This window comes from Ictalurus punctatus, chromosome 16 (genome assembly GCF_001660625.3).
Source record: "Ictalurus punctatus breed USDA103 chromosome 16, Coco_2.0, whole genome shotgun sequence".
Lineage (NCBI taxonomy): Eukaryota > Metazoa > Chordata > Actinopteri > Siluriformes > Ictaluridae > Ictalurus > Ictalurus punctatus.
The window spans coordinates 6,797,872-6,823,147 of record NC_030431.2 but is presented as its reverse complement, the minus strand read 5'-3'; the positions used below and the strand labels follow the sequence as shown (position 1 = coordinate 6,823,147).

The window sequence follows — 25,276 nt, the reverse complement described above, 5'->3', positions numbered from 1 at the left end:
GGAAGAGGCCAATGAAACTGTGAAACTAGCTTCTAAACCAGGGATGGACGATTCAGGTCCTGAGGGCCACTGCACTGTCCTGCAGAGTTTAAATTCATCCCTAGTCAAGCACACCTGAAAAATCCTTTCAAAGGCTTCAGGATTACTGTGTTTGGTTAGCATGTTTTGTGAGTAAACTACCTAACTATCGCCCTATATGAACAAATCATTTCAAAAAGCTTTCATTGATGACCACATCACATCGTTTGTGGTAGAACGACAAATCAGAAGAGACAAGTAAGCATTCTTTTAACAGTTAACAAGCTAACGTAATCAATTATCAATATCAGGACATTTTCGCTTCAGCTGGTGTTACAATCAGCCTTCATATTTTAAGTAATTCAAATTATGTAAATGATAATGTTCATTGACTAGGAAAGCCTATTTTTCAGAGGTATCTACTGTAATCTACCTCATCAGACAATGATTTAGGAAAATATTACTAGTAAAAAGGGGGCACACGGTGGCTTAGTGATTAGCACGTTCACACGGGATTGGGGGTTAGACTCCTGCGGCTGCACTGTGTGTGCGGAGCCTGCATGTTCTCCCCGTGGTGCCAGGGTTTCCTCTGGGTACTCCGGTTTTCTCCCCAAGTCCAAAGACATGCCTTGTAGGCTGATTGGCATGTTCAAATTGTCCATAGTGTGTGAAAATGTATGTGACTGTCTGATGGATTGACACCCCGTCCAGGTTGTATCCCGCCTTGTGCCTGGTGCACCCTGGGGTAGACTCCAGGTTCCCTGCGACCCAGAAGGATAAGCGGTATAGTAGATGGATAGATGGATGGATATTATTAGTAAAAAGGGTCTAGTGACAGCCATACACACCACTGTATCAGCGATATAGGTGTTTATGGGATCATGGGGTGGGGAGGAAATCATCCAAAATGCACATGAAATCTAGGGAATGCCAATCACCAATCACACATGGGCTGCATGAATCTACAGTCTGGGCTAGACGGAAATCAGCCCCAGCCTCACTTCTTTATATCATTGTGTATTTTTTCTGACCACCGATGGTGGTGCTGTTGCGCTTGGTTCTACAAACATGATCCACTTTAAGGCATTTGTTAACAGCAAAGAATCTGATATGGATGGCAAAAGTGAAACTTAATATTATGGAAGAAAGCGCTGCTAGCCCGTTTATACCTCATCTACATGACTACAAAATGGCTAAAGTCTAAAAATAAATCAATAAGCAAACTCTTGTCATCGCCTGGCTGCAGAGACACGTCCAGCGCTAGAGGGCGCAGGTGTTTTACGCAGTTCGGCTTTGTCGCATGTTTGGTGACGTTTTACAACCGACTCGAAAGGTCTCCTATGCTGAGGCCTAGCTACCGAGTTTTGTTCCTCGGACTATTCTTTTTTTACTTGTTCGTTTAATTAAACCCGTTTTCAGCGGGCCTTTTCCTTATGACGGTTTTTTGCCAGGGAAAAGCAGCGGGGTTTTCGGCGCAGTCGCTTGTCTTGAAAGTAAATTAAATCCTAATCGAGGATCCGGAGTGAGGAAACAAGGCTTGGAGGAAAGATGACATCTCGGAGGTGAGAGCTGTGGAAATGGGAAAAAAAAACCCAAACAAAAACAAACACACGATATGCACTGGTGTTAAATAGTCGAGTAAAACACGGCAGTGGGGTATTTTCTAACACTAATCTGCCTGGACAAGGCTTCCAGCTTTAGCTAGAAGTGGAGCGAACACAGAAAGTTTTAATTGGTCATGAACTGAGTCGCCCAGTGTTTCAAACTTGCTCGTGTTAGCTTGCTAGCAGGTTTGTGCACATCTGTAGGCTACTTAGCTAACATGATGAGTCAGGCGAGTGAGCTAACTGTCCAAAACAAAATAACAACATTATCGCGTAAGTCAGAAGATTGAGCTAGCTCACTGAAACCCTGCTCACTGCCGAGCTGTGGCTAGCTAACCCCCGTTTTATATTCTCTTCCATAGTGGACACGTCACGGGTTTAATATTAGCAGCTTTGCTAGCTTTTCAAACTGCTCGTGACGAGAAGAATCATTAGCTTAGCTTATGAACAAAAACCTTGCTTGTGTAAGAAGTGTCAGCTAAAGCGTCGTCCTTGTATAAGTTTAAGGCGTTTTCTTTTGTTAAAGCTCGAGCAGCACTTCCAGGAGACAGCAGGTATAGTCTGTTCTGGATTTCACACGTTTTATATTTATATATGATACAATGTGATGTTTTCTGTAAATGGCCAGTGAAATCGTTTGATCTGTTGACTAGAAGTCGGATGTGGTTAATATCGATGCTAATTCCGCTCTGCACGGTTCCTCACAGCCGAGCGACTCATCACGTGACCACTTTGTGCCATCTCTGCCTTACAGTGATGTTCAGCTGCAGTCACTTGTTGTGTCTTTTGTGCCAGTTGAAGTCAGTGTGAATGCGTTTGCAGGTGGTTTCACCCCAACATCACCGGCGTGGAGGCTGAGAACCTTCTGCTGACGCGCGGCGTGGACGGGAGCTTCCTGGCTCGACCGAGCAAAAGCAACCCGGGCGATTTCACCCTCTCTGTCAGGTGAGATTCCGCCGTGCTCCGAGAGAGAGAGGATCGTAAATAAAGCTGCAGCGAGCACCTAGACGAACCCAGGATTAGAAAGATGACATCTCTGAGATGCAGGAAACGAAAACATACTTGAAGAGGGCCGCGAGACAGTGCTGTGCGTGTCTGTTTCATTTATTCCCAATCTGAATGAACTGAGTGCTTCTGATGCTCTTGGAGTGAGTGAAGAGTGAGAACGTTTACAGCAAACGTTAAACTCTGAATATTTAAGCCGGAAAAAAAGTTTTGGCTCTCAAATGAACAGCATGCTCCCTTTGTTTACTTTGATGTTTTTAGTAAGTAAACCCCGTGCTGATCAAGCGTCTTGTTACACACGTCCACTCTGGAGGATTTATTCAAAACACACTGTTAAAGTGTAAGCCCCGGCCAATTCGCTTTTTCTTCAGTTTATAGACTGCGGCATGCTATTAATGTATAATACTGTTCCAGGAAAGTAAGATTGATCTGCAGTAATACACGTTTGCCCCACGTCTCTGGGGTCGGGGTTTCGAATCCCGGCTCCGCCCCCTGTGCACGGAGCTTGCACGTTCTCTCAGTGCTTCTGGGGTTGCCTCTGGGTTCTCCGGTTTCCTCCTCCAGTCCCAAAGATATGCGATGTAGGCTGATCGGCTTTTCCGGATTGTCCGTAATGTGTGAACGGGTGTGCGATTGTGCCCTGCGATAGGTTGGCACCCTGTCCAGTGTGTCCCCCGCCTCGTGCCCTGAGATCCCTGGGATAGTGTCCAGGCTTACACTCAACCCTGTGTAGGACACGTGGTATGGAAGATGGAGGGATGGAGGGATGGATGGATGGATGCGGTAATGCACTGAAATCTTATCAAATATTGTTAAGTGGAATAAATATTATCTGTTTCAAAGAAGGAAAATTTTAACTGCATGCCTGCTCTGGATTATTCCCTGTAAATACATCTTAAATACATCTTAATTTGTTGGACAAATTAATGTAATATTATTCGATTCAATTTTATTTGTATAGCGCTTTTTACAATAGACATTGTCTCAAAGCAGCTTTACAGAATTATCAACATATCATGTGTCTACAGAGAAGCAAATGATGTTTTTAAGGCTTATAATAAACAAATTTTTCATTTCCGGTTAACCAACTGACATTTTTCAGACCTCAAACTTGTCCCCAGCTTTTTTTTTCTTTTTCTTTTTTTTTTTGTATCTATGAACTCAAAATTGGTCTTTGACGGCCTTGTTGCCTTGTGTTGAGTCTCTTGTTGTTGTGGACATAACAAAACCCATTTTGTCATCAAATAAAAGGACAAAAATGTGTTTTGTAAATATTCCGAGTTTAATTTTAGTTACTATTTCCCAGGAAAAAAAGACAAAAAAAAGGGCTGACTCATCCTGTACTTGCCTAATTTGCATCCGATCAGATGCTCTGTAGAAAGCGCTTGCGCTGCGAAAGTAAGCAGGAATTTGCTATCGAGACACGTTCGTGTGTGACTCTGTGAGCGAGTTTTCTAGGAAGCTGCTTTCTCAATACAGTTTTATTTCTTTGCCTCATGTTAAAAGGCAGTGTTTTCCCTTCTCTGTTTCCTGTGGGGAGGCTTCTAGCTCACCGCAGGCTTACCACAGGGAGAGGGCACGGTGGTCGGAAACCTCTCTAGAATACCAAACACAGCAGAGACGCACTGGACGAACCGGCTGTGACACGTTCCCCATTGTTTCAAATGATGTTCCCATGAAACAGCTTCTTAGCTGTGATTTGATGCTGTATGTTAAAGTATTTCCTTTTTGAAACAGGAAGTCAGAGTGATGTGCAGTTGAACTGCTCGACTCTTCAGCCAGTAGCGTTCAAGATCCACGGCGCCATCGACACATCTAAACAAGCCTAAACAAACGAGAAAATTTAATATAAGAGCTTTTTACGTACTTCTATTAATGGAGAAACCCTGACTGCGTATAAAGACAGAATCACAACCACATAATTGCAACCTAAAAGCACTCCTCGGAGAAGGACCTCTTCCAACTGTATTTTTCCCCTTCAGCCAAGCGCTGAGTAGAGAAGTGAATAGTGTGTGGGAAGACGCGCACTGGTGCATCTGAATATCCCTACTACCCTACTATACAGTAGGCGAAAAACAGTAGTATGTCAGAATTCTCAGTATTCATAAAACAGTAGACGAGAAATACCCAGATGACCTCCTGCTTCCACCTCGATTCTGCAGTATGGAACTACGCCATCCCATAATGCAACGGGACTGGCGCGGTAGAGTCGTCAGAATATAAATGGCAGAAGGCAGCGCATCTGCTCTTTTGAAGTGTAAGTGCGAGGTATTAAACGTTGTTCCTTGCGGTTAAACTGTACTCGTTTAAAAACACCTGAGTAAATTGTTAACTTGTCGAAGGTTTATGCTCTAAAAAGGCGATTTTGATTTCATGGGCACTTTAAAGTCTTACTGTTAATTTTTTTATTATTATTATTGTAATTTTTTTTATAATGATGACTTATTCACCAAATCTGAGCAAAATGTATACTTTTGGTTTATTTGCTGTCTGGTTTACTTTCACATAGCACGTAATTAAACGACCCCAAAAGCAAAATGGTGCTGGCTGAGGGGTTTGTAGAGCTGAAAACATCGTCAAAAGCGCTTCCTTTCACTGCGAAGAAATGCGTCAATGCCTGGAATCAAATCATCAAAGTCTCCAAAGCCATTTCATGGCAGATGACTCCTTTAAGACGCTCGTATAGTCAGTTTTTATGAGAAAATGGAAGCCACAGGGATTTAGGAATTTGTGCTAGTATAATTCACCAATGCTAAGTATCGTTGTTCCTGTGTAGCTGGTGGTGAAACGGGGCTCCTTGATGTACTACACAGTGTAAACCACAACGGCTTGTGATAGCATCAATAAATGCTTCGTTCATAACGTCAGTCTTTTATAACCAGAGCTTGTCTGTTTTATCTTCTGCACACAGAAACTATATAAACTATCCGGCTTACGTTATGTAATAAATGAATGCAAATATACATGTTCATTAATCACACTCTGAAGCTCTTGGCTCTCCATTGCAATTTCTACTTCCTTTTTCTTTTTTTAAACCTCTGTTTCTGCACATTATTGCATCCTGGCAGCACTTTATTCCTTTATATCAAAGAAATAACTTCCTTTTATTGTAAATCTGCTGCTCGTAATGATGGACACATGCCTTTCCAGTTACTTGAAGGATTTTTATCCCTGACATTATTCTGAGGGAAGACGTTGTCAAACCCTGTGTCGTATACGCCGTAGTATGCGCATTATGTCTTCTAAAAATCATCATGTTTGACACAGGCCGCACACACACACACGGCTCATATTTAAGTCTGGTGTAGTAAAAGCGACAGAGCCAAGCCTTTCCTGTCCCTCCGTTTTCCAAGTAAAACCGTAAGCGATTTTTAAAACACGTTGACGAGCTCTGTTCTGTTTCGTCATCGTGATTGTTATCATGAGCTGCATCTTAAAATTGAAAACTCTGACCTCACATTAATAAGCGTTTAGCAAAATCGAGAAGACTGGCACTCCAAATAAACCTTTCAGTAGGTTTGAAGGCTACACGAGAGGTTTTTAATTTAAACGCTAACCGCAATAGGAAACCTGGTCCGTGTTCGTACTCAATACCTGTGTAATAACAGTGCATAAGACAGAACTTTGATTTGAGACACCGCTCTAGTTTGTTTAGTCGGTTGTGGACACAATGCCAGAAAAGTTCCGATACCAGTATCCAACAACACGTGATACTGCTTGATCTAAAAATAGTGTATGTTGTCATGCTACTGAACAGATCACAGGAATAATGGCAATCCGGACACGTTGTGCAATTAATAAGCAAAGGACTGCAAACTGCAAAACTCAAGAGGCTCTACGACAGCATTGTACGTCATTTCTGTGATCAAGAACGCAAGGGCTGCTGATGTGATGGTGCACAGCAGGATCAGCAAACGTGTCCATTAAAATAACACGCAGGCGTTCAGGAGTGAGGCTCAGCGACGTGAGCGTGCAGAGAGTTGTGCGTGAGAGCACTTCTGTTCTGTGAGAACTTTGGTCACGAGTCAATTCCCGGCAAATTGAGCTCGTTTTGAATAAGTGTGCTCACCGATACGGCTCTGCACACTGAGGTTGGCCGTCTTCGCACTTTTTATTAAAGGTCCAATTTCGAGCATGTTTGTCTCACACCTCCGTGGTTGAGGGTTCGAATCCCGAGTCTGCCGTGTTTGTGGCCAGAGTTTTCATGGGCGTTTCTTCCCATAGTACTGGTTTGGGAGTCCGTTCCAGTGACACGTGTTTTGTACTGATTGGCATCTCTAAATTGTTCGTAGTGTGTGAATGAGTGTGCGATTGTGCCCTGTGACGGGTTGGTATCCTGTCCAGGGTGTCCCCCGCCTTGTACCCCAAGTTCCCTTGGATAGGCTCCAGGCTTCCCCATGACCCAGGCTTCCCCATGACCCTGTGTATGATGAGCGGTATGGATAATGGTTGGATAAATATAACGTACCATGATGCCCCTGATTGTTTAATACCAAGGCGGTTTGCTCGTTTCGGCATCGTCAGTAACAGCGAGTGGCAGAAGACTCTAACTAAAAAATTGCTATTGATGCACCTGTAGTGATCCAGTCCCTCCAGGATTTAGCGATCGCAGAAATTAGCGCAAAATCAAGCAAACCCTGCAATACTTGGAGGATATTGCTTAAATTACCACAGATTTTCTGCAGATTCGGGCCGAGACGTGTCATGTGACCGTATCGCAATGCGCCTCTTCGATTCACATGCATCGAACATTAATACAGCTAATAAGGCTCACTGTGAAAGACCGTGCAACTGCAATTTTGCCAATTTAAGTAGTTTTATGGGGGGGAAAGCTGGAAAGTGTAATTTATTTATTTATTGCGTCGGGAATTTTTTATTATTATTTTTTTTTTATATATAGAAGTTGTGACAAAATCAAGTATTTTTGTCTGCAACAATTCCCAAAATCCTGCATGGACTGATGATTATTTTTATTAGATGTTATGGGAAGCATGTGTCTTCTGCCTGGCTGTGTTGTGACTAATTTCTGTAGCACGTAGTCCAAAGTTTGGATAAAAGCATCTGCCAGATTAAAATAATTGTATTTGTTTTGAGCACCACTAAACTGTGAGGATCATGTGCTGGGAATTATTTCAGCTGTGATTTATTTAAAGGTTAGGAATGTGCATGTGTGTTTATTTCACGATGTGATGAATTGTGTGGACTCTTCCCCAGTTTAACACAACTAGACTGATTTTATTTTTTCGCGTGTACAGTGTTTGTTGTCGCGGTGAGTGGAGCGTCAGTTCTGAAGTTACGGCGGGGGGAGTGGGGGGGGGCATTATTTAGAAGCTCAGTCACATCTTTAGGTGATGTTTAAATTTGGCGAAGGTCGTTAAGAACAGAACAGTTTCTTTTCTCTAAAGTTACTTTAAGCCTTAGTCATATGCATGGTTTCTAACCCTAAATATTCATGTTGGTGGAATAAATGAATGCAGGCCCACACAATTTCGTGAGCTTACAAAGTCTCTGCGGAATTGATGTTGCAGGCAAAGAATTTAGAAGCTTTTTTATTTGTTTGTTTGTTTTGTTTATTTATTTATTTAGGCGAAATGGAGCGGTCACCCACATTAAGATCCAGAACACGGGGGATTACTACGACCTGTATGGAGGAGAGAAATTTGCCACATTGGCTGAGCTGGTGCAGTTTTACATGGAGCACCATGGGCAGCTAAAGGAGAAGAACGGTGACGTGATCGAACTGAAGTACCCGCTCAACTGCGCTGACCCGACGTCAGAGAGGTGATTCTTCAAGCAAATCCATAAAAACCACTTTTATTTATTTATCATTTTTTTTTCTTTCTATGTAGCTTTGTTCTATTGCTAGGGTTTTTATATAGTAGTGATTGCTCTTTATAGCAGTAAGCCCGTTTCCATAAAAGCACCTGCTAAATGAATAAGTGCTTATGTCGTATCCTGACATTTCATTCTCCAAGGTGGTTTCATGGTCACCTTTCGGGACGTGAAGCCGAGAAGCTGCTGACGGAGAAAGGCAAGAACGGCAGCTTCCTGGTGAGAGAGAGCCAGAGTCATCCTGGGGATTTTGTGCTCTCGGTACGAACCGGCGACGACAAAACGGACAGCACCGACAGCAAACCCAAAGTCACCCATGTCATGATTCGTTGCCAGGTACTTTTACAGAAACGTGACCGAGGGGGGACTTTTACCGAGTCTGGCTCGTTCACTTGCTTTGTTTGGACGAAGAGATTTCTATTTGACTGTATGTAAACGGGTTTATTTCTGTTTTTTTTTTTTTTGGTCAGCATGATATGAAGTATGATGTTGGTGGAGGGGAGAAGTTTGACTCCCTGACAGACCTGGTGGAACACTACAAGAAAAACCCCATGGTGGAAACACTGGGCACTGTGCTTCAGCTCAAACAGGTGGGCTATCAGGCGGCGTGACCGCACACACCAGGTCATTTAGTCCTAGCATTAAGTAAAACGTTCACGCATGTTTGTATTGAAGTGTATGAGAGTGATGGTGGACTGAGCTCTTGTTCAGCATTGGACTGCAACTACTACTCGACAAACTCGAATAGTTGGCAACAAATTTCATTCTCAGTTATTTTATCTATATTCTGATGCACACCATGGTGCTCAAAACTTCCCTGCACTTCATGCTCATATACAAGTAGAGAAGCTATTTGTAAGTAGAAAAAAATATTATTTTGACCCAGTAGCTTATAAACTCTTTGTTGTTTGTGTTTTGTTACCATATGTAAATGTTTATAATATGACAAATTCGATCCAAAGATTTAGCGATTTTGCAACAGCAGGAATGAACGCAAAATTAAGCAAACTCCGCAATATTTGGAGGAGCTCGCAACTTTTCTAAATTAACGCAGGTTTTCCCGCAGGTCATGTGACATCACAACGTGCGTTCAGCCAAAGCCATCCTCGGTTCATGTGCTTCGAACATGAGTACAGCTAAAAGGTCTCGTTTACCAATAAACATCAAAGACGTGGCGAAATTTTACCAATTCAAGTAGTTTTCCACAAAAAAAAACCCCTCCAAGTTGCATGACAAATTTGGAGAAAAAAAAAGCCGCAGTAAAATCAAGCATTTTTGGCCAGGAAAATCCTGTATTCTTGAGAAATCCTGTGTGGACTGAGAAGAATCAAGCCTGAGAAGAAACTAAGAATTACCCCCAGTGCTTTGAGTCGATTCCTCGCATCAAAAGTTAATTGCCTCGCACAAACTCGGCAAACAAAGTTAATTTGGGCGTCTGAAGATGGAGTCTAAATGCGGACCCTCTCACAGTCAGTACGTTTACAAAAACAACAGTAATCCGATATTAAACCGATTAAGACAATACTCTCAGAAACTAGTATGTAAACGGCAATTTTTAATGACCTTAATCCGACTAAAGTCATACTCAAAGTAAACACAAACTGAATTAAGACGTGTGGAGTATTCCTGTTTCAGTCGCATTATCGACATGTATTACAGACATGTACACACCTTAATCGCACTATTAACGTCGTGTGGGAGTTTTCACCGCATTCTGCAACAGGACACATTCACACACGGCAGTGCGTAAATGTTTGACGGCAAACAAGTGAACGGCTGTGTCCGAAACCACGTACTTACCTACTATATAGTAGGAGATATACGTGTATCTCAGCTACTATGTAGTAGGTAAGTACGCGGTTTGGGACGCAGCCCACGGCTTCAAGCAGTCGTCTATTTGCATGTATAGCATGACAAATAATTAACCGCACTTGAAGCTTTCATAAGATTACCCAAGTAAAAACACCCAAAACTGTATACGGTACCATAACGAAGATGTACTCTATGTCGATACGTGAAATTCTGGAAGGGACGGCATGGCGCGGAGACATAATGACGTTAATCGATCTATGTTCTATAACACGTGAAATGAATATTCTAAAATCAACTCATAAACACCTTAATCACAACATTGTCTCATTCAGAATAAGGTCACTAATTAGATTACTGCTGTCCATGTAAATGTAGTCACTGACTAGTAGTTCATTGTGAAAAAGAAGATGGTAAAGAACCAGTAGAAATATGCCAAATGCTGCGGTTTGAAAAAAGTGACTGATAAACACTTAATGTTATTCTCATGCCATAAGCAAACGTGTTAAATGTCAGTAATATTGTACTGTTACTTAATTAAGCCTGGTTAAGCGTTTTAGTAGTCGTATTAGTTAATCGAAATGTTGTAGATAAATATTTGTAAATAAGTGTTTTGATATTTTGTGTATTCTTAAAATAATCCAACTGATCAAAATCAAAACAATGGCCGAGCAAACAAAGTGATCCTTTGCCCTACTTCAGGCTTCACTAGCCTTCATATGCACTCGTCCTGTGATTGGAGTGAAATCAGGATTGAGGTCGAAGTTTAGTTTAATCAACTTCCTGTGGTAAAAGCCTAAAACTAAGGGTGTAAAGTCCAGAAATATTCCTTTCTGATTCGTCTCAGATCAACTAAATGAAAGTTTGATGTTCTAGATCCTTTGTACTTCTAAATCAGACTTCTTGCCTGTTTTTGTATTTAAAGCCTCTCAACACGACACGCATTAACGCAGCCGAGATCGAGAGCAGAGTGCGGGAGCTCAGCAAGCCGGCCGAGGCCACTGATAAGGTCAAACAGGGCTTCTGGGAAGAGTTCGAGGTGAGAGCTGTCATCCACGCTTCAGTTAACATAGTTAACTAGGTTATTACGTTACTCCGCACCCTCTTAGCAATGCCGAGATTCGTGACTTTCCATTTCTGCGCTTTCTCCCACTGTGCATAGACACTTCAACAGCAGGAGTGCAAGCTGCTGTACAGTCGCAAAGAGGGCCAGCGTGTCGAGAACAAGAACAAGAACAGATACAAAAACATCCTTCCCTGTGCGTATATTTGGTTTCTTTTTCTTCTCCTTTATGTTCGTTGTCTTAAAGCAGAGACGTATATAGAAGTGGCTGAGAAGTGACGTAGGCAGAGAGCTAGTGCGCTCGGCGTGTGAATAAAGAAACCACTGACGACTACCCCTGTAATCCTCTTCTTCTTAGTCGACCACACGCGAGTGATCCTCAACGACGGCGACCCGAACGAGCCAGGCTCTGATTACATCAACGCTAACATTATCATGGTAATAACGACACGATGCACTGATGTGATAGAATCATAGATCACGTTTGATTAAATTAGCATTTTAATAACAGCGTAACAGTGTGAAGCAGGAGGTAATGCCAGGTTCAGCACAAATGCTAATACAGTGTGTTACTACAGCGCTGTTTGTGTTCAGTTTGTTTCATGTTAATTTACCGCTGTTCTCCTCACACAGCCAGAGTTAGAGTCGAAGTGCAACAACGCCAGGTTAAAGAAGAGCTACATCGCCACCCAGGGATGTCTGCAGAGCACAATAAGTGACTTCTGGAGGATGGTGTTTCAGGAAAACTCTCGTGTCATCGTTATGACGACTAAAGAGGTTGAGAGGAGCAAGGTATGTTCTTTTCCTTTGGAGTATGTAGATCCTCCTGCTGTTGGGAGAACTTTGGCATCAGGAATGTGATCATAAAATGTGGTGATTTGAGCTTGGTATGTTTCGCTTGACATACTGCATGTCAGTATGTATTGAATATGAAATGTTTCTTTGTTTCATAGATTATCTCATTTTCGTATTGTACTTTGGCATTTCCCTGAAGATGGGGGAAAAAAAAAATGCATTCACACATCTGATTATACAACTCTGTATGTCCTGCTCCTGTAAGCTTAAAATCTGCCTGCTATTAGCAAGGGAGTGAAGTATTTTAAGCAACACTGGATGTTAGGAATATAAGACTCTAACGTTTCAAATTTCTATTTCTGAAACGTATGAGCGTGCAAAAATTTAAATCTGGACCCTGAGACAGATGAACAGAAATATGGGGATTAGAATGCTTGAACAGGAAGACCTAACGTCACTGTGCATCATTACAGAGCAAGTGTGTGAAGTACTGGCCGGACGTGTCGGCGCTGAAGGAATACGGTGCCATGCGCGTGCGCAACGTCAAGGAGACGTCAGCCCATGATTACATCCTTCGAGAGCTGAAGCTTTCGAAAGTCGGACAGGTAATCAAAAGTAATCTATCAACCTTGGAGCACTGCCACTTTTCAGAGCCGCTGAATTGCTCTAGTTTCGAGTCAAGCTGAAAAGCGGGTCCTTGACCTGTAATCTTCATCAAATTGTTTGTGTTTTAGGTGATTTGCACACTGTTGTGTCGATGTCAAACAAAGGCAAATGCTGCCATGTAGCATGATACACATAGATGTTGGATTAATTATCACTTTTCTGTTATTGCTTTGTGTTGCATCACATATGCGTCGTCTCTCTCTGTCTCTGTGTGTGTGTGAGATGAGCTCCACTAGATCAATTCACCGAAAGGCATGTAATTTCAGCCAGGTTTTTTGGATTGATCGGTATGTGTGTGTGTGTGTGTGTGTGTGTAACACTGTAGTGCTCTTGTTGTTGTACAGGGAAACACAGAGCGCACTGTATGGCAGTACCATTTCCGTGCCTGGCCCGATCATGGCGTGCCCACTGATCCTGGTGGTGTGCTGGACTTCCTGGAGGAGGTCAAACTGAAGCAAGAGGGCATTTTGGAGGCTGGCCCCATTGTGGTGCACTGCAGGTAAATCAAAACAAAAGCCTGAAACCCTTTCACACGTGCTGTGTTTTTGTTTCTCATATCTACTGCGATATGTCGTCTCCAGGTCTGTGTTGACTTAATATGCATTACGCAACACCCATGAGCGATTAAGAAATATGCTAATACATAACACAATATAAGCAATGTAATAATGGACACACAAATGGTTTCCTTTCCCGGAACAGCTTTCTTAGGTGACATGTTGCTGCTTACAGGATGCATTGATGCCCAAATGCCATGCTTATATTTATTTTTGTCTTCTCATCAGTGCGGGGATTGGACGGACCGGGACCTTTATTGTGATTGACATCTTAATAGACATCATTAGAGAAAAAGGTAAAGCCATAGTCCTGCGACCAAAAACCTAAAAGGGAAAGGGGATCTGTAATTGACCGTTTTGTAAAAGGTTACAACTCAGAAGTATGGGCTTGGGTTAAATTGCTGTTTTGTCTCTGTGCAGGAGTGGACTGCGATATTGATGTGCCCAAGACGATCCAGATGGTGCGGTCACAGCGCTCAGGAATGGTGCAGACTGAAGCCCAATACCGCTTCATCTACATGGCAGTTCAGCATTACATAGAGACACTGCAGCGCCGCATAGAGGAGGAGCAGGTGTGTATATTCGTCTGGTATCTGTTAGACTCGTAGTGTGAAATGTTCCATTTTCCGGTTGCCATGTGAAATCAGCATCAAATTCTGTGTCCCCTATTTTTGTAGCTTTGATTATTGTGCTTTATCTTCTAATCTGGCGTCTTCGTTTCAGAAAAGCAAAATCAAAGGACGAGAGTACACCAATATTAAGTACTCACTGACTGATTTGAGCGGAGGAGACCAGAGCCCGCTTCCACCCTGCACCCCTACGCCAACCTGTGCCGAGTGAGTACTCTTCCATCGATTTAACTGGTTAGGAAAGAGCCAGTTAAGCGCTATAGTATGTATAGCGAGTACATGTTTCATTTGACTCAATGTAAAGTAAGTTAAAAAAAATAATAATAATAATTAATTTAAAAAATCTGCTACCTTTTTTCTTTATTTGTTCCATTTTTGTGAAGCCATATATTTCAGTCAACATGCGTCTTCTCCTAAAACAGTGTTAGTTGCTCATGAAGACCAGTGACATTGAAATCTGTTATTTAATTAGGTTGATGTTAGTTTGTTAGTTTAGAATGTAAAGTGGGCGGTCTTAATCTGTGCAGAAGAAATGCAAACACACCAGAAGGGAAAAAAATACATGCATATAAACTAAAATACAATATACAAACGGTATTGCTTTTCATTAGTAACATGTACCACACTGAAAAGTAGAGGCTGACCGATTGATCGGTTTTGCCGATCACTCGGCACTGATAACCGATTACCAGGATGTTCGGTTCCGCAAAAATCCACACCGATAATTTTCCCCGTTTCCGTCTGTTGTGGGAGTGGCTGTATGTATGTATGTATATGTATGTATGTATGTGTGTATATATATATATATATATATATATATATATATATATATATATATATATATATATATATATATATATATATATATATATATATACAAAAAAAAAATACAATGTCGGAGTGTGATGTGGTAGTGCAACATTGTACATCACAACCTTGAAACTGTCCAGAGAGCAGCCCAAGACCGAGCCACACTTCTTGATTAGATGGTTGAGGTTTTTTGCATCTCCAGCTCTAATGCTGCCTCCCCATCATAGTGCTATAAAGAAGACTGCGCTTGCTACCACAGACTGGTTGAAGATCTCCAACATCTTGCTGCAAATATTAAAGGATGTGAGCTTCCTCAGAAAGTAGAGTCTGCTCATAACTTTGTTCTACACAGCCTCTGAGTTGACCTTCCAGTCCAGCTTGTTGTCGAGATATGCACCAAGGTATCTGTAGGTGTCCTGACCCATGATGATAATCCACCATCTCCTTGGTCTTGACCACATTAAGGAGCAGATGGTTCTTCTCATACCACTCCATGAAGTTGTTGACCAGGTCCCTGACTCCTCTTAATGTCCATCCCTTCTGCACCCAGCTGCCATCTTCAGAAATTTTCTGATGACTCTGTGGTAGAGATATGACCTGTACTGAAAGTCTGTGGTGTACAGGGTGAAGAGGAATGGGGAGAGTCCAGCTCCCTGTGGTGCTCCAGCGCTGCTCAGCGGGCGCTCGGACAGGTAGGTTCCCAACCGTGCAAATGGGAGTCTGTCTGATAGGTGACCCAGGAGATCATGGACGTGTCCACTTGCTTTCTTCTCTCTCAGGTGAAGAGGTGGGATTAGTGTTAAATGCACTCGAGAAATCAAAGTAAATGATTCTCACTGTGGTGGTGATGTAGTCCAGATGGCAGTGGACCCTTTGAAGTAGATATATGACCACATCATTCACACCTACCTGTGTGGTGTCCAGGTCCAGAAAAGAGCTGACTTGAAGTCTTAGATGGAACAGCACCAGCCTCTCCAGGATCTTCATTGTGTGTGATGTGAGGGCTACTGTTCTATAATTGTTCAAGGTGGAGGAAGTTGTCTTCTTTGGAACAGGAATCAGGCAGGATGTTTTCCACAGCTCTGGCACCTTCTCCATTCTAAGGCTCAGGTTGAAGAGGTGCTGGAAGACCCCATGCAGCTGGTTAGCACAGATCCTCAGTACCCTAGGACTGATTCTGTCAGGCTCTGCAGCTTTCCCAGGTTTCAGCTTCTCCAACTGTCTTTTCACCTGGCCAGTAGTGACAGATAGGTGGGTGGGGGGAAATGAATATTGATTCCATTGAGGATGGCTGTTGGTTGTCTGGGGGTTGATTAGGGAAGTACAGGAACGAGTTCTCTGAAGAAGGCTGTGTGATGAGTGGGGGGTGAATGGGTCTGAGATGAGCAGGGAAGAATTGGTGTGGACGACAGGGTGGGAAACAATGTTTGATTTTGAGTTTGGGAGGGAGTTGGGAAAGAATGTTGGTGAGGAGATAATGTGAGAGTTTGTCGTGTTGAACCTCTTGAAGAACAAATTCAGATCGTTGGTGCTTTCTAGATTGCCCCCCACAGGTTGTGGTTTTGTCTTGAAGCCGGTGATCTGCTTCATGCCAACCCACACCTTCTTTGTATTGTTCTGCTGAAGCCTACCTTCCAGCTTCCTTCTGTAGGCGTCTCTGTTCTCCCTCAGTCTCACCGTCAACTCTTTCTGCACCCTCCTCATTTGTTCCTTGTCCTTCCTGAACGCTTGCTTCTTTTTGTTCAATAGTTCCTTCAGGTCCTTGGTGTTCCAGGGTTTGTTATTAGGAAAACGCACTCTCCTGACAGGAACTATAATGTCTGTGCAGAAATGGATATAGTCCGTTATGCAGTCCGTCCCCCAACCAGTTCACAGAACACTTCCCAGTCTGTAGTTTCAAAGCAGACCTTCAAAGCTCCCTCTGCCTCTTGTGACCACCGCCTTAAGGTCTTGTTCGTCACAGACTACCTTAAGACAACAGGTCTGTATGTGGGTGTCAGTAGATCCAGGTGGTGGAAGAGCAGAGGAAGTGTGTGCAGCCTTCACACTTGCATACAGGAGATCCAGTGTTCTGTTCTCTCTGGTAACACAGTTGACAAACTGGTGAAACTTTGGCTGTTGTTGCTTTGTTTTACAGTTTTAAATTGTTTAAATTTTTTTTATTTTTTTTATTTTTTTATTTTTTACTGCATTCCTAAAAACACTTTCGACTTATCTGTTTTATAAAACACGGTAAACCGTACCATGCTACAGAGCTAGTATATAAAAAGGAATTTTTCCCTATTAAACTCTTAACATCAGTATTACCCCTCTAGTAGAAAAACTATGCACATCCCTTACAAAAACATAATACTTTAACAGGTACTTTGGGACACTATTCATAATAATTTTAAATGCTAACACCAATTTAAGAAAGGGTACTCTTTTGTCCACTTTAAAAAAAAAATAAAAAAAAAAAAATAAAAAAAAAAAGTTCCCTAAAATGTTCATCATTAAGATGCAACTGTGGATGAACTTTCAATATAACTCTGCTCAATTTATTTTGAGCTGTCTGCAATTTTCTTTTGATACATTTATAATCATAATGTGGTTGCACTAATGCTCCAGCTAACATTGTTAAAGTTTGAAAATCTGAAAAAGCCACTTGTCTTGCTAGAAACTTTATCCTGCCACAAACCTTAGTCCACTTTGATTGACCAGCCGTATTTTCTCCTGTCAATATACTATCTTATACACATCCCTGGTATTTCACTTCTTGTTTAGAGACGATAACCCTATCCCCAACCTTTTATTTCTAACCTAGAACTTTTTTTTTTTTACTTTAGCACTCGAATGAAATAATATAGACTCAGTTTTCCCTTGATGCATACAGTGTCGATTGATCTATAAACCATTTAGAAACCCCTTCGATCTATCTGCTTAGCTCGGCTTCAATAATTCCTTTCTCATCATGAAAAACAATTACTGTTGCATCATCTGTATATAATAAAAGTTCATTGTAACAGACCATTTTTAAATCATTAATATGCCAAAAAATAAATAAATAAATAATTTTTTAAAAAAGGTCCTAAAATACTCCCTTGTGGAACTCCACACGAAATAAACACCCAGAGAACACACCCTTTAAAAGTCAACCGTTTGACCTCTATTTGCAAGGTAAGACTGGACCCACTCACAGGCCTGTGCATTAAACCCCATGATTAAAGTCCCCAGAAATAACAACAAAGAGTTTGGATGCCGTGTTTGGAGTCTCACGATAGCAGAGTTTATGCCGTCACATGCCGCTTCTGCATCGTTTGCTGGTGGAACGTAAACGATAACCACGATGGCAACCGTGAATTCCCTTGGCGGATAATACGGACATAAACCAACAGCCAGCAGTTCAACGTTTGGGCAGCAGTGACGTGCCTTCACGTGTCCTGGATTACACCGTCTGATATTTACAAACAGTGCGACCCCTCCACCTTTCCTCTTACCACTCTGTTCAGTGTCTCTGTCCACCCTCACGGTCTGAAATCCGGGGAGAGAAGACCGAGTCTGGAACATCCTCGTGTAGCCATGTCTCGGAGAAACAAATCACACTGCACTCCCGCTACTCCCTCTGCGTCTCGATCAGCACGTTGAGCTCATCCGTTTTATGTCCACGACCATTTCCCAATTTGATGGAGGGAATGAAGGGCTTGTACCGTCTCCTCTTTGCCTTTGTTTTGGATTCTGCTCTGCATCCTCAGTACGGCCTCAGCGGTTCTTTAGGAAAGTTGAATTCTATCCTGTACATGAAGCGACCTGCTCTCTCCGCATGGTTCTCTAATCCGGGTGTAGAGTGCGTGATGAATAAAAAAATTTATACGCTAAAACAGACGAAAACACACACGTGCCAGAAATGTAAGTAGTAAAACCTAATATCGGTAAAATAATTAAGATATAACGCCTCTCGAGACAGGATCTGCTGTAATTGGCTACAACTAGCACGGTGCCATCTTGCATCTGTTCCATTAAAAAAAATTAAAATACAGTACATTTTCATGGTACACTCGGTATTATTTATTTTTGTAATAAAATTCAGCAATATTTTTCTTTTGAGTGTTATGTTTTCATTCAGTATACATTTTAAAAACTCTCGGGTGATTAATCAGTTATCAGCAGGCACCGCCCAACTTGGTTATTTGGTATACGTCAAATCCGTTATCAGTCGACCTGTGCTGAAAAACAAAACCCTCATTCCACCGCTCATGATGCCGTCCTAAAACAGGTCAGGAATTTCATTGGTGAATTGCTTCTTGTTGAAAGAAGTTTGTTGTTAACTTCTAGATCCTGCTGCAAGCCGTTCTTCCCTTCTCTGATTGCATTCACGCCCCCCGACCATGCGCTTCTCACATGAAGTCAGCATTATAATTTAAAAAGCAAACCAATGCTGATTCGGTTTTCTCTGAAGAGATGAAGTGACCTAAAAGCAGTGCAGTGCAGGCTTTGCTTTTCACTGGTTTGTGCATGACACTAATGAAAAGCAATACCGTTTGTGGATTGTATTGTATGTTGGTGTGTGTGCGTGTGTGTATTGTTCCTGCATGTACTCCTCTCTATATTAATGTTTTGTAAATCTCGTGAAAGTTTCACTCTCACCACTCAAATAGCTGATGTTGCCTGTGCCTCCCACTTTGCATTGACTATAACGGTGTGATTGCTTGAATAGGCTCTGGGTCTGAGCAGCTGATGATTCTGTAATTCGGTACACAGGGAAGGTGGAACGATGCTTGCTCCGTTGTGTTGACTTTTGCGTGTGTCGTAGCAGGCTGGGAGTCTTGGGCAGAGTGCTAGCGATCAAGAGTGCGTCCTGTAGTACATTAGACCGCATCCAGACAGTTCTGAGACCTGTCTAGCACATTCAGCATGTGTTTGAACAGCACGATCACATTTCTGTCCTATTTTATTCCCCATTCAGACTTTGCTGGATGTTTGATGGAACACTCAAGTTTGTACATTTAATAATTCACAGCCCTTCTCTTTAAATCAGATGTTACTAGTAAAAGACGGCCAGTAACGGTTAGCCAGAATTGTATTACTTTTTGATAAGACGAAATCTTGGTAGAGGATTCTGTAGACCTGTGTGAAAGCAACACAGAAAGCAGAACCACTTTTTTTTTTCTTCTTCTTTTTTTTTCTGAATCTTAATTTTTCTAAACGTTGTTATTGTTCTGCTTAATATATGGTCGTGCATGAAATTTTTACAAATTAAAAAAAAAAAAAAATCTCAAAACGATTTTAGTTGCCCAGAAACGCTAGTCCAAATAAAGACTGAAAGGCTGCGTTCACACCATGTTGTAATTACCGTAATGACAAGATTCCGACTCGTTAAAAGTGTCCGCATAGAACTCGTAATTACAACTTGTAAACTAGGATTTTTTTGGAGAGCTCCGACTTGTATGACCCGACTGCTCTGCACCACCATGCGGAAACGCTCAAACCTGCGACGGCTTTAGTAAAGTTAAGCTGTTATCTCAAAATATTTTTGTGTAATGTCGTCTTAATAACGCAAGATTAATCTGTAAATAGACGAAAGACGTGCAGTACAGTTTAAAGTCATTTTGCAGTTGCCAACATCACCTCACAAGGATTCATTTAATTCCCAGGACGGGAACGGCTCCGAGTAGAACGTCTGCGTTGTCCGCTAGTGATTACGGTACTTCCGACATGGCGTGAACGCAGTCAAAAAACGAGCGTTTCTACCATTTCCTGATTAATGAGAGCACAGGAATGCGTAATGATATCGCTAATAAAATGGATGTGCGGTCAGGAACTCCGGCATTCATGAAAACCCAGCTGAATAGCTGAGGCTTAAGTGATTCTGCGGTTGAGAAGAGTGAGAGAGGGAGAAGAAGGCGGGGCTTCCTGCAGATGATGGTTAATATCTGAGAGTTCAGAACATCTACGCAGATCATTCCAGATCCGTGTGTTGATTAACTAATCTCCTGTTTCATTAGCGAGAAAAAGACTAAAGACTGCTTTTTTGGTGAATTTTTGATTATTAACTTGGAGTAAACAGCACTGGATATTGGGAGCAGTATAATATCGTATAGGGACGATAAAATCAAATCCCACAAGCCTACACGTGTGTAAGACCATGTAAGTACCAAGAGCCTAGCAAAATATTAAGTGTCTGTGGTAGGTAGTAGCTGTCTTTAAATGAAGATGCTTTGTTTTCGTGTGTGTGTAGTATGCGGGAGGACCGCTCCAGAGTGTATGAGAATGTGGGTCTGATGCAGCAGCAGAAGAGTTACAGATGAGGCTCCGACTACAGCACTGTCCAACTCACAGGTAAGACCCTTCACCGTGCACCACACACTTTCTGCGTAGACACGGACGAATCGGATTTTGCGGCGTGTTTTTGTGATTGTTGCGACCAACAATGCTCGATTTCTGCTGCGGCTTTTTCCAAAATTTGCGATGCGAGGTTTTTTTGGTGCCACTACTTGAATTGGCGAAATGGCAATTTCAGGGAATTTAGTTTTTCACACGGTCTTTCGCAGTGATGTTTGTTGGTAAATAAGACCTTTTAGCTGTTCTCATGTTCGATGCCCGTGAATCGAAGAGGACCGAATGCGACATCACGCGCCACATCTTGACCCAAGTCTACAGAAAATCCGCGGTCATATTGAAAAATTGCGAGCTCCTCCGAATATTATGCCATTTGCTCGATTTTTGTGCTAATTTCTGCAATCGTGAAATCCTGTCCTTGCTGTGAGTCAGTCCCTCCAGGATTTTGAGAATTTGCAAAATCAAGCAAACTCCGTAACATTCAGAGGAGCTCGCGATTTTTCAAAGTCACCACACATTTTCAGTAGATTTGGGCCGAGATGCATCATGTGACATCATCACAACGCGCATTCAGCCAAAGCCCTGTTCGATTCACGTGCGTCGAACATGAGAACAGCTAAAAGCTCTTGTTTACCAACAAACCTCACTGCGAATTGCAGTTTCACCAATTCGAGTAGTTTTCTGCAAAAAATCACCAAAAAAAATCAAGTTGCCCCAGAAGGTTTGAAAAAAAAAAACCCAGCAAAATGAACAATCTCAAAAAAAATAAAACGCTGCGAAATCCTGTTCAGACTGAGTAGTGTTCCGTTTACAGGACAAATAGGTACAGTAAGCTGTAATCCCAACCCCCCCCCCCCCTTCATTCAACAACCAGAAAAGGAAAAATCCCTGTGGTTGATTTTAAAAGACGTGACACACCTCCATCCTGTAACTCTAGCATGTGCTAACTCGTCCCACCACCTGCTGCACTGCACATCGGATTCATGAGCGAAATACAGACAGTTCCATAATCTTGCAGAACTTCCAGATCTGTGGAAACAAAACCAGCAAAATAAACATTCCCTTACACCTCTCAATTAAACATGTGATTAAAAAAAAAAAAAGACTGTGAATAGTATCATTTATATGCGACGTGAAGAGAAAAGAGAGAAGCTTTTTGTGAAGACACTTCAGACACTTTCTTAGAAACGGGTAATCTCTATGGCCGAGTCATCACCTATGCAGGAATTTATGTACCTGTGTGTGTGTGTGTGTGTGTCTGTGTGTGTGTGTTATTGCTTTTAACTAGCTGACTAGCTCGTTCTAAGCTACTACATTTACCATTTCTAGCCGAGTCGATTAGGTATCCGGTCAACCAAAACACAGCAGCACATTAAGAGCTCTCACTTGCCTGGTGGGACTGGCTAATGGATTTCTGATCGGTCGAACCTCGAGCAAGTCTTCAGTGAACCGTGCAGGCTGAGATTATATGTTCATTCTGACATACTGAATATCACATCGTACAATATGTGGTGGTTACTTTAGGTACTTTAGGTCGTTACACCACACAAACACACACCTAGGGAAGAATGTTGCATGACTGATGCATGACTTTTTATGTGAAATGTGGTTTGTTTGTTTTGTTTTTTAACTTTATTGTTTCTGTCTATAATGTCAGTGTTGACCCGCGTCTAATCTAAACTCCGGTTCCTATTTCCGCAGCAACCATTTTTCCTTATCGCCAGCCGCACCTGAATGCCTGAAATGTGATCATCGCTACATGGAAAGATGAAAAATAAATTGTATGAAAATGAATTTAAAAAAGAGAAAAAATCAAACTGAGACCAGTCTGTGAGGGAGAGATGTGGATGGAGTAAATTCCTTTCTCCTCCCTGCAAAGCAGCCTTTTCCCTCCTCCCCCCCATGCTAAGAAACCACTGTGAACATCATGAAGCCTTACTCGTGACGATGGAGATGTGCGAGAGAGAGAAAGAGAGAGAGCCCCTGCGTAAACGAACTGATCCGCTGTGGAGTTCTCTGCAATCCATTCAGGCTGCAATTAGCAAAATGTAGAAAAGAGCTTTTGCTGTCTTGTCCTCATTTTTCAGTGTCGTTTTTTAAAATTTTTTTAAATTTTTTTTTTTTTTTTTTTTTTTTTTTACCAAAGCAAGATTATATTAGAATTATTCAAAGAATTATGGTATTCTGTACGTACATGAAAAGGCATGTGCTTGACACACAGCCTTAACTAGTCATCATACATAGTGTGTTGATTCTCATTACGATTTTGGCCCGAGGTAAAAGTTTTAAAGGGAAATTCTTCCTCAGAGCCTTACATGATCTGTGTATTTAAAAAAATAAATAAATAAAAATTAAAAAAAAAAATTAATTCCATCAAAGGTATAGCTGTGTCCCACTTTAATTCGCCCTACTTACAGTGTAGCGCTTACTTTTAAGGGGAAAACCAGGTAAAGCCTACTCTTTTGGGAGACTCAATCCAAAATCCAGCACATCTCATTTGTTTCTTGACCCGTGGATTTCTAGGATTGGATATTTTTAGACAGCCCCATCCTGGTTGTGTCAGAGTTAGTGAATCATTGTTGGTTGAACTTTTTATCGTTTGTCAATTTCCTTTTTTTTTTTTTTTTTTTTAAAAAACAAACAAACAAACAAACAGACAAAAAAACGACGTGCCTTTTTTTTGTTTGCCTTTTTTTTTTTTTTTCTTCTCTTTTTTAAATTGCCTGTTCTGTATGTATGTATGTATAAGCACCATAAGAACTTAATTTGCGAGTCCTCATTGAAAACATGAGTGCATGTTCCGAGGCTTTTGAGGTCCTCTCTGATGAAAAATCCTCGGCACGTTTTCTTTTTGGATGGGGAAGTTTTGTCTGCTTACAGTATGTATTCTTACAGGTATGTCTGTCATTGTTTTATTTTTCAATGTTAGTTCCAGTAGACCATCTGTTACCGTGTTTACTTCTTCGACTAAACCAAACCCTTCTCCAGATCTGTCTGGGTTTATACGTCATCGACAGTATTTCTTGTTTTAAAATGAAATTCCCGTGATTTTTGTTATTTAATGGATTGTTCCACTCACACGGTTTTAACGCGTTTCTTTCATCTTTCTGCCTCGTTCATTTCAAAAATGATGACGCGTGTCTCTTACCCAGCCCCCGACCACTGCTCGCATCACTTTTATATATTTTTTTTTAACTAGTTCTCTTCAGACACTTACAGACTGAATGTAATTCTGCCATTTGGATTATATTCGTAACTACAATACTAATCTTTTCTATTAATACCTTCACATGGCCTTATAGGAAGCTAAGTGTTCGATTGTGTTCTGACAGGTGATGATCGCCCAAATGTTCAGGGCTCGTAATCAGTAAACTGTTCTGCGTCCATTTATTGTACTGTAGCGTGTGTGTGTGTGTGTGTGTGTGTGTGTGTGTGTGTGTGTCTTCCTGTGGTTTGTGTATGGTGTTGTATGCAAGTGTGATAGGGTCATGTGTTTCCTGAGAAACTGCTGATAAGCTTTCAGCTCCTTGATGCCTAATTTTCTTTTATTATTTTTTTAAAAATGTAAAAAAAAAAAAAAAAACAACCTTTTTTGGTCCCATGCACACTTTTATGGTCTTTTCATTTAGTTTAATCTGTGCACTTACTAATGTCTTTGGGTACACACGCACATCGACACTTGTCTTTGAGAAGCTCCATGTCTAGTTCCAGTGCTTTTAAGATTCATCACTATATAAAAAAGTCCACCTCAGAGCCCCAGAACATGGTAATGTGAATTGTTTTTTTTTTGTTTGTTTTTTTTTCTTTTTTTTTTTTTTTTTTTTTCTTTTTTCCATCCTGAAGAGAGAAAATGGGAAATTTAATTCAATGCAAACAAACTATATTTTTGAACTTGTATATTGTACATGAATCTTGTAGAGGAGAATGTACTTACTAAACATATCTAAATGCCAATAAAATATACTGTATGTTTAATCCAGCAACTTTTCTCATGGCAGAATGTGAGCCCTGCCCAAGCTAATAAAGGTTATTGTGTTGTCTGGCTATCAATGCAATTAACCGTTTATCAGTTTGTCTATAACAATAAACAAGCTCATATCTTGGGTTTTGTCTTATTTGGTCCTTATTCAAGTGTGAATGGGGGCAGCACGGTGGTGCGGCGGGTCTCATGAG

The 25,276-nt window shown here is 41.5% G+C and overlaps 1 protein-coding gene across 1 annotated transcript; it reads left to right on the top strand.

The window, feature by feature from the left end:
* The first annotated feature begins 1,322 nt into the window (after positions 1 to 1,322).
* On the top strand, positions 1,323 to 25,208 carry ptpn11a (protein tyrosine phosphatase non-receptor type 11a). Its single transcript, XM_017489887.2, has 16 exons — positions 1,323 to 1,580; positions 2,445 to 2,567; positions 8,214 to 8,408; positions 8,603 to 8,795; positions 8,930 to 9,049; positions 11,194 to 11,307; positions 11,431 to 11,527; positions 11,690 to 11,769; positions 11,965 to 12,123; positions 12,600 to 12,731; positions 13,137 to 13,291; positions 13,578 to 13,645; positions 13,770 to 13,921; positions 14,073 to 14,185; positions 21,003 to 21,103; positions 22,805 to 25,208. Exons 1-15 carry the CDS (start codon positions 1,567 to 1,569, stop codon positions 21,070 to 21,072), a joined length of 1,785 nt encoding a protein of 594 aa, XP_017345376.1. The 5' UTR covers positions 1,323 to 1,566; the 3' UTR covers positions 21,073 to 21,103; positions 22,805 to 25,208.
* Positions 25,209 to 25,276: the final 68 nt, after the last annotated feature.

Excerpts from the sequence above, each read along its gene's own strand:
- ptpn11a (XM_017489887.2), top strand. Across the intron at positions 11,308-11,430 it reads GCTTCTGGGAAGAGTTCGAG|ACACTTCAACAGCAGGAGTG; the intron begins GTGAGAGCTGTC and ends CACTGTGCATAG. Across the intron at positions 11,528-11,689 it reads ATACAAAAACATCCTTCCCT|TCGACCACACGCGAGTGATC; the intron begins GTGCGTATATTT and ends TCTTCTTCTTAG.